Genomic DNA, 10,074 nt, shown 5'->3' with positions numbered 1-10,074 from the left:
CTCAGCATGGTTACCGTATTCCTAATTGGTCAGTCTCCTCCTGACCCTGCACAATATAAATATTATATACAGTAGATGGCCAGTGTGATGCGGTGCAGGTGGAGACGTCGGTCATAGTGGAAGATCATTTTGTTAAAGTATCTCATTTACTAAAAAGACTGAAAGAACAAAAATTTAGGTATCAAAATCATTTGACGTTTAAACGTGATCTTATATAAAGACTGGATTGCAGTAAAAAAAAACAACATGTCAATTAAAATGTAAAAAATAATTTATTGGTATGTACAATGATATTTTGTAATAAAAATATTATAAAATATATACATATAATATATACAACATATGTACAGTTAAATACATTTCTCTTCATACAGAGGGGATGCGGTCATTTGGTCTACAGCTTTATGGTAGACACCATAAGGTCGACATGGTTAAGGGTCGACATGGGTCTAGGTCGACAGCCAAAAGGTCGACATGGGGTTTTTCACAGATTTTTGAGCCGACATGTGCCGACAGGCGGTATTTCATGCCCTACCATCCACTAGCGCGTGGTGGGAGAATAAAATGGTGTGCCCGACGCATAGTGAGCGCAGCGAGCGATGCGAAGGGATGCGGTGCACTTTAAACTGTGTCCATGTTGACTGTGTTGACATTCAGGCCAAAAAACTGTGAAAAACCCCATGTCGACCTTTTCACTGTTGACCGAGACATTGTCGACCTAGACATTGTTGAACTAATGACCTTTCGACCTAGAACCATGTTGACATTTTCCCATGTCGACCTAGACCCATGTCGACCTAATGGTGTCGACCTAATGACTGTTGACCATCATGCTGTAGACCAAGTGATCCCAACCCATTCAGAGACTCATTTAGCATAACAATACGTATTAACATTGCAGCCAAACCACTGGCTTATTGCGGCTTTGGCATACAGATTCTTATGACATATGACTGGACATGAAAAGGGCTGACGCAAGGTTGGACGGAAATCAGCCATAGTGTGTATGTTCTTCTGCATTGCATGCATGGGAAAAATGCGCATATTCACAAAACCATATTTATACTTATATACTATACGAGTTAAAAGCCTGACAGCTTCTGCAATGTACTTTTACTTCAAAAGTGATAAAATGGAGAGTGATAAAACGCCAGCCAACCAGATCCTACCTGACATGTCACAGACTGTGTTTGAAAAATGACAGGCAGGAGCTGATTGTCTGGTTGTTTATCACTCTCCATTTTATCACTTTTGAAGCTTAGTGCATCTGGCACCTGGTCTGTTCAGTGGACTCTAGTGGTAATTGGCGGTACTTCACCTCATAGAGGTAAAGAATAGTCAGCCCTATATATAACTATATGCCCTTCTGACGGCTGGCGGCGGGTGGCGAATGGCGATACAATCGCCAGGAGAAGCTCAAATGAGAGCTGCTCCGTCTGTGGTGCTTTACAGCAGCTCAACATCAGAGGTCTTGTAACTATAACTGTGCCAGGCAGCCAGAGGTTTAACGACACCCATCAAGGACTTTAAAATGGCTGCTCACTGGCCTATGGTAGTGCACCTGTATTACTCCACCTACCTGCCATAGATAGTTATAATCATTCAAGGAAAAAATATATAAACTAAAATGAAACAAATTCTCTCTAATTGGACTGTAATGTATACTTGCCTACTTTTGAAAACTAGTTTCAGGGAGATTATAGTTGGTAGTAGTAATTTGCAAAGTGCCCCATGGTATGATCCACCCAAAGGTCGTGTCTAGTTCCATACTGTATATGGAGAGATTGTGAAATGGGATTGTGAACGTGGCACCTAGAAGTATGTGTGTACTGCTACATCTGAGAGGAATCTTTTAAAATGACTTATATACAAATGTAGATGAGCCCCAAAGCAGTTAGTAAGAGCTACTATACTTGGTAATGTACTGAGAAATGGCGCTGATGGTTCAATGTAAATGTATCTATCTCTCATTCCATTTTACCCCAAAAAATGTAACAGTGTAATGTGGACTAGGTGAAATGAGGGAGATTGCTAGACTAATGAGGGAGAGAGGGAGATTGCTGCTATTTCAGGGAGTCTCCTGCGGGATGCAGGAGGGTAGGCAACTATGCTGTAATGCAGTGGTAATATATGCTACCTAAGCATATTTAACTTTTTTACTTTTAATAAACTGTGTCTCCTATAATCATATAAGGCAGCCATTTTATGGCTTGAGACCAAGGCTACTACCTGCACCCCTGCTGGTGTCTGGTAGAATGGCGCAGCAGCTAAACAAAAGCTATCTTCCAATAGTATGTGTAGATAGCAAATCTGCAATTCCGTGCAATTTCAAGTACAGGTTGAGTATCCCGTATCCGAGTATCCGTTATCCGAATTATTCCGAAAACCATACATTACAGAAAGTGAATAAAAAATATTTTTTTTGCTAAAAACTCACTGGGGACATTTGTAACAGCACTACTGGTGACATGATATGTAACTGGCACTACATATGTGCAAGAAAATGATTGCTTGGCATTCAAATTCAATATCTGAGATAGTACACACATTTTGTTTCATGTTTTGAAACCTTGTTTTTTGAACAAATAAAATATATTTGTGTGTATTTTATGTGGTAATAAAATATATTTGTGTGTATTTTATGTGTTTATAAAGCATACATGCAAGATACTTCAAAATACATAATTGAAATATTAAAATATTCCGAAATACGGAATAATCCGTTATCCAAAATTCTCCTGGTCCCGAGCATTTTGGATACGGGATACTCAACCTGTAATTGCACAATTATTTCAGTGGGTCTGGATATAATGAACTACTAATGCACCTGAATCAATGCAGCACCAACCGTAACTACAGTACAGTTTTCATAAAATGATATGCTCAGCTTCACATAATAATGTAAATGTAAACATAGGCAATATTTAAAATGAATTAAATGCCAAATGAGTTCGTTTGTAAAGCGATTGCTTCCATCTCTCTTGTAGAGATAACATACATTATACAGTTCACCATTACTGAGATGTATTGGGACTTGCAATGAATCTCATATGCAGCCAGTCCATCGTCTGATATACGAGATCCTTCAGCAGTACAGGTTACCCTTATACAGGACACTGTGGGGTGTTGTCGCTGCAGCATGAGGTAAAGAAGTTGGAGTTTTCACACGGGACGGGCTGAAAGTCCATTTCCACGTTCTCCGTTAGTACAAAGTCATAACGGCAAAATATTGCTCTGAATAAAACATAACATAATACACTGGTATAAGGACATTTTATAATAAAAAAAAACAAGTTTACACAACTTTTATCAGAAAACATGTATTTGCCAGGAAAACCGCATTATCAACAGTACTTTACACACACTAAGGGGTTTATTCTGCTCGGTACGGTGGGACGGTATACGGGCGGATCGGGGTTTTTTTTCATCTGCCCATGCGTAGCTTTTGCAATGCGCATGTGAGGCGACCGCACACCGCTCACAGACGGGTCTCTCCGTGCAAAAAAACCTGTTCACAAGAGCACTGTCATTGTGGGCGGCATGGGGGCGTTTTTATGGGAGCGGCCGGAATAATGAGGAAAACTGGGCGTAAACATGGGCGTACACGGGGGTGTGCACACAAAATGCACGGTCCCACAACCGCCTCGATCGGCGAACGCACCGTGCATTTTGGACCAAAAACAGGCGGACGCCAAAGATAGCTCCAGACCACCCCTAGAGATACCGTATGAGAGCGGACGCCTGGGTCTGCTAATTAACGCTGATTACTAGTCAAACACATACACCTGAATGTAATAAGCAATGCTGCAGCCTATTAAGTGAAAACCATGATTTCACTACGTGCAAGCCACACACAGCCCTCAAACACATTGGAACCTTATCTTTCTACACTTCTCTACATGTAAAGGTTGGTTTAATTTTAGGTAAGATTCATTCTAAGACCTGCTTATATATGTCCAGGTAGTTATTTTATAACCATCTACAACCAATCAGAAAGTGTTTTGGTATACTTTAAAAAGCAGGACACTAAATTCACAGGAGTCCACATGTGTCAACTTTTTCACTGTAACACAAACATACCAGTTTTTTATATGGGAAAAGACATAAACCACATCTAAGAGCAACAAGGATGTTTTTGGACTCAATTTCTACTTGCACTGTGACGTACGCTCAGATATACGGAAGGTGTCAGTGTGAAAACGGACGAGACCCGTCCGTACACGGTGGCGTACGCTCTGATGTACGCCAGGTATCGGTGGCTAAGAGGGAGATCCGTCCATACACGGTGGCGTACGCTCTGATGTACGCCAGGTATCGGTGGCTAAGAGGGAGATCCGTCCGTACACGGTGGCGTACGCTCAAGTGTACGCCACTCCCCATTGTCGGTGTTTGAGACCGTCCGTGTGCGGCTGTTCTGTGGGCGGACTTTCACTCACCGCGAGCGTATGGGAAACGTACGGTGAAACGGACCTTACGTACATTTCACCGACCTAACCAGAATAAGGCCCTTAATGAAAGACATTCACCAAATGTAGTGTTTTTATTTTAGTTTTAAATGACAGAACTTCCTTTCTCATTGGTTGACAAAAGGAAACAAGAATCATATTTAGTTTTTTTTTTATGTTTTATGCCTGGCCCCTCCCTTCCCATGCGGCATCCCACTATGTAGAGCACAGAGGAGGGGAAGTCAGGGTCAGTCAGTGTTATCGCAAGAGCTGTCTCTTGCGTTAATGATCGCATATGTTATTATTATTATTTTATTTATAAGGCGCCACAGGTGTTTCGCAGCGCCGTACAAAGGAAGGAACAATACAGGGAGACAAGACTTGAATTACATTGCATAAATAACAAAAATAGAGTATAGGTAAGGAGTGCCACAGTTCAATACACATTACAGCTTAAATATAAGTAGTGAGGACTCAATCAACGTACTACTAGAGGCTTGTGTCCAATGATGGAGTATGTGGTCAAATATGGTCACTGAGTGTTTGAGTATAGGAGAGCTGTAAGTGAAATGTGAAGAGAAGTGGGCTTTGACTACAGGAGGGAAGAGGGCCCTGCTCTGAGATGCTTACAATCTAGTAGGAAGGGGAGACAGACAGATTACATGAGGTGCAAGAAAGTGGGAGGTGGCTTAATAGCAGGATGTAAGCAGGAAGGGGTCGGAGAACCAGCCTCCGGACTGTTAGAGCATATGCGATCATTAACAATGCGGTACCCAGCGAAGGGGGGCGTTAGAGGGCCGCGGATGCTAGAACATCCTACCCACAGTCTGTGAGACTGCACTGGCTTCACTGTGACTGGCAATGACTTGCTTTTGGAAGGCTGACCTGCCAGTCTCCCAAGGCAGTCCCATTGGGAAGTGTTCCTTCCCTCCAGGATGCCTCTATAGGCTACTGCGTCTGCAGCCCATAAAAATGGGTTCTGTGCATGCGCAGTACTGAGGATGGTACTGTGCCTGCGCCAGACCCGGGACCGTGAATATTCTTTTATGGACTGTTGGGGGCCAGCGCATGCACGGTACCAAAGAAGCTACTGCGTATGCACCGGTCCCGTGACTGGGGTCAGAACTGGCAGCGTGGACAAGCAGACACCGTCGGCAGTGTTGGGCACCAGTGGGCACTGACGGCGGGGACCAGCGGCAGCAAAGAGGGGGTGGCATCGCGGCCAGCGGCAGCCCCCTCCTCCACAGAATTAAGAGCCACCACTGGCATCAGTGGTCATGTGATCATTGCTTACGGATCCCCTGCACCTGTGATAGGCTGGGAGTACTGTATGGTGCTGCACTGTGATGTCACCATATAGAGCCATACTTCCTGCCACTGACACGAGGAGCAGCAGTAGTATCTGTGTGATTACATCACAATATAGTGGGAACCCCAGAGCTGGTGATAATGAACAATAAAAACAATGACTAAAGCATATATATTTAATAATCAATCCCATAGATACTGCGTCCATACTGTATGCATGAACAAATATGCTTACCTGTTCGCAAGGCTGCGACTATATGCATCCTAGCAAACAGGTCTGAATCAGGCCCAATATGCTATAGACCTAGTTTGGTAAGCAAAGGACTAAACCAAAAAAAAAATGTATTTGAAAAGAAAATAGGTCTATATGTTAATACCCGGATGTAGATGAATCTTGTAAATCGGTCATTTCTATCAATGTTGATTTCATCTGGTAGAAAAACATAAAGTTTCACCTGTTTGATTCGAAAGTAGATCTGAGCCTCATTCTTTGGACTCGCAATTTGTATTTCGGTCCAATTATGGAGCCAGTGGTAAATTTCACAAATATTTGGGAAATTTGCTCCAAATCTTGATCAAACTTGGCCAGCAGACTGACTTCTGTATTCTGCTCAAACGTTGCTGGATCTCTGCAGGTAAATAACACGTACAGTACAGTGAGCACAGCTGGAAAAATATCTTCACACAATACAATACAATGTAGCCTAAATAGCCAGAAATAAATAGGTACAAAAGACAACACAGTTATCAGATACTCTCCATGTCTTTTCTGTTATATAGAACTGTGTGGAAGGTGGTGTGACATAGATACAGTATATAGTGTTACCATATATAATTTTGTTTGCATAGAAATTGAATATTATTTTGATACTATAAAGTAATGTAGCTATAAATTGAATATGTATATCATTTAAATGTTTACAGAATGTAGCAATATTTGTATTTAGGTAGTCTGTGCTGTAAGGCAGAATTGTGGGACAGTGTATATTAGACAGACTGTATTGTAGACAGAAGGCCAAATGCTTAATACAGTATACATGAAACGGATTAATCCCATGTTTTATTAATGAAGTAAGCAATATTATATAGACACTATAGATAATAAGACTATACATAAAATACAGGTATTGGGGCATATTCCCTATAGTCCTAGTTACAGTAATACAGATGGATGAAGGGGGTTAACTACAAATGTAGTTCTACAGTAGGTGTCGATCCAATTAGCTGCGATGATCTAGTGGCTGCGAGGCAGCGGCCACACTTAATTGCTGTCAGAATTACTTTTGTGAAAATCCGTGCTGAAACCAGCCCGAGAAGGGTGTGAGATCTGATGCCGTTGCCGGTTTTGAAACACAGCTGTCATGGTGCATCGCACCCTTCACAGTTAATAGGAATTACCCCATGCTATAAAAGGCAATATTCCCAGGAACAAAGTGGGTTGTGAGAAGGTGCAGTGTGGGTTATCCTAGGTTAGTTCGGGAGATTGAACGAGAAAGGAAAACTGGAACCCTGTATCATGGGGATCAGCAGAGGCAGAACTCTGGAAGGCAATGGAGTCATCTGCCGCCGGGCTCCTGCTCCCAAAGGGGCATCTCTCCCTGGAAGTTTAAATCAGTTATTTAAAAGCCAACGATATTGCTTCTGTGGCTGAGTTCTGAAATATATATACATGTTCTATCTACATATCTATCGATCGATCTATCTATATGCTGAACAAAATATATATATTTTATATAAGGTTATACAGGGATGTGTGTGTGTGTGTGTGGGGGGGGGGCACCAATATATATCTTGCCTCCGGGCAACTGGAACGAACTTACGCCATTGGGGATCAGTATTGAATCCCAACAGTTGAAATACCGACGCCGGAATCCCGACCGCCGCAATGCCGACAAGGGGGGCCGTGGGTCGCTGACCACTTGCAGGCCCGGTGCCTCGCTACGCTTGGCACACTATTTTATTCTCCCTCTATGGGTGTCGTGGACACCCACAGAGGGACAAAGTGCCGGCATTGCGGCGGTCGGGATACCGGCGTCGATATTTCAATAGTCAGGATTCCAACCGCCGGGATTTTGACCGCATCCCATATCATGTACTCACAATATGATCAAATGTAAAGATAACATCAGAATATATCAACAATACTGTACAGTGTGAACATAAAGCTCGCTAAGATCTTATACCCAAGACCAAGAATAGAAAAGCGCTGCATCAAATTTGAGTTTTTTTCCTTTTTACTTCCTCTCTGTAATAAGATTTACTCTTGCTAATAGACAAACTAACTAATTAAAAATAAAGCACCACTTCAAACTGGGTCACAGCGCTCTATGTTTACACTGAGATGTTTAAACACGCCGGTGCAGGCCTTAAATATGCGATGGCACCTCTGGAGTCAGGAGGATTGTGTAAGTAAAGTAATTGCACGTTTAACCCCGAAAAATGCGGCACACTAAATTACCCTCTGCACCATGCCATACAGCAGGGCTCTCGAGCACTCTCATGCTGGGACATGCCGGCCGGCAAACCTCAAGAACAACATTTCTTAGAAAAAGAAACAGACCAGGCAGGAAGGAACGAGTAGATAGTGAGCAGAGAGACTTACTGATTTAGATTTGATTCTGTAACATTTCCTGATTTAGACACCAGTTTAATGGTAATGTAACCCCTCCGTGTTATAGTGTTCGATGTAATGAAGTCCAAGTAATAATGGAATACTAAGAAAAAAAATAGACATAAAAAGTTGCATTAGCGATCAAACATCATATCACATTTCTACTGCAGAGATTCCCAAGCAAACTGGGAGTGGGTCATATGTAACCCACTCCCACTTATTAATGTCAACATATACGGTTGACATTAATAAGGTGTCGAAATGCATTGAGTTGACCACTGAAGGTTGACGGGGCTTAAGTTGACACGTGAAAAAGGTCAACATGGCTAAGGTCAACAATCAAAAAGTCAACATGAGTTTTTCACTTTTTTTTGAGCCAATGTGTGGTGACATGCAGTATTTCATGCCCGACCATCCACTAGGAGGGAGAAGCCTGAAGCATGGCAAGGTGCAGGGATGCTGTGCACTTTTTCATTGTGTCAACTGTGTCAACATTCGGGACAAAAAAGTGAATATTCATGTAGACCTTTTGACTGTCGAATATCTCATTGTCGGCCTAATGCTTGTGTCATCCTTTTGACCCTGTCGATCTTAGCCGTGTCAACCTTTTCCATGTGTCAACTTAAGCCTTACAACCTTCGACCAAATAACAGATACATGTCAACCTTAATTTGGTTGACCAATGGACTCATACCCGTCATATATGCTCAGATACAGATACAGAACTTTGCTTTTTAACTCTACTTATTCGAACACAGAGCTGAATTATAACAATGGATACATTCTGTACTACACCTTATCTCAAGCTCAGTCCTTGAGACACACTAATCTAAAAAATAACCATTCTTGAGCACAGGTGATTTAATTAGTTGCAAGCATGGATATCCTTCAAACCTGGACCAGGGTCATAAGTAGAGAATGGCTGGGGCGGCACTCGCTGGGAGGACTGGTCAAAGGGTGGGAGCCCTCCTCATTTGATGGTCTGCATGGCAATAATAAAGTGTCAATTGAAAAAAGTGACAGGACCTGAACCATTGCGGCAATCATAGAAGCTGAGATCAGCAGTTTAGCAAAGAAGGGGGAGGAGGGGAAGTCAGTTACATTCACTTTGCCATGTGTGCCCAGACTTCCAGCTACAGCACAGGCCTGGACTATTAGGAGGAAATTTACTACGAATATGAATGCATACGGCTGTAATAACCGTATGCAAATTTGTATTCCGGAGGGTAATTTACAAAGCAAAGGAAAAAGTTACCGTGGAAACGAAACGTGTCGAAGTCACTTCCACCCGTCACTTCCGCCTGTGGGAAACCTCTGTGGTCACATCACCAAGCTGTGCAGCTACGCTCCTTCTTCCCCCTTTGGGAGCCGTCTACAGCCAGCCAAACCAAGCTCCCCAAGCCAGCAGAAAACGGTTACACTGCTCTAACTCCGCCGTCCACACAGGACCTGCTCCATGCGGCGGACCCTCACCTAAAGGCTACCAACAATCTGCCTTGTTGGGTTGAGCCGTGGAAAAAAACGTCTCCCCGTCCCCTGCTGTCTACCAACTCAAGCGGAGGGTGAGATAACATATCCACTAACACTGGACTGTACATGTTTGCTGATAACAGACATTTTGGCGTTTACTGCATACTCGCTTACTAAAGCTCCATGTGCACCATTGACTGCTTTATACTAACCATCTGCTTGCTTGACCAAATACGCTGG

The 10,074-nt window shown here is 42.8% G+C and overlaps 1 protein-coding gene across 1 annotated transcript in view; it reads right to left on the bottom strand.

Moving 5' to 3' along the window:
- Positions 1–253: 253 nt before the first annotated feature.
- LIPI (lipase I) overlaps positions 254–10,074 on the bottom strand; it is a 39,445-nt gene continuing 29,624 nt past the window's right edge. Inside the window, exons 8-10 of the mRNA XM_083171908.1 lie at positions 8,356–8,467; positions 6,209–6,382; positions 254–3,234 (exon numbers count right to left, since the gene is read on the bottom strand). Of these exons, the coding sequence (XP_083028034.1) occupies positions 3,105–3,234; positions 6,209–6,382; positions 8,356–8,467 (416 nt within the window). The 3' untranslated portion in view covers positions 254–3,104. The remainder of the gene's footprint in view (positions 3,235–6,208; positions 6,383–8,355; positions 8,468–10,074) is intronic.

Source organism: Crinia signifera, chromosome 2, assembly GCF_055691185.1.
Source record: "Crinia signifera chromosome 2, ASM5569118v1, whole genome shotgun sequence".
Taxonomy (NCBI): domain Eukaryota; kingdom Metazoa; phylum Chordata; class Amphibia; order Anura; family Myobatrachidae; genus Crinia; species Crinia signifera.
The sequence above is the reverse complement of the archived record's forward strand: the minus strand, read 5'-3'. Positions and strand labels throughout refer to the sequence as shown.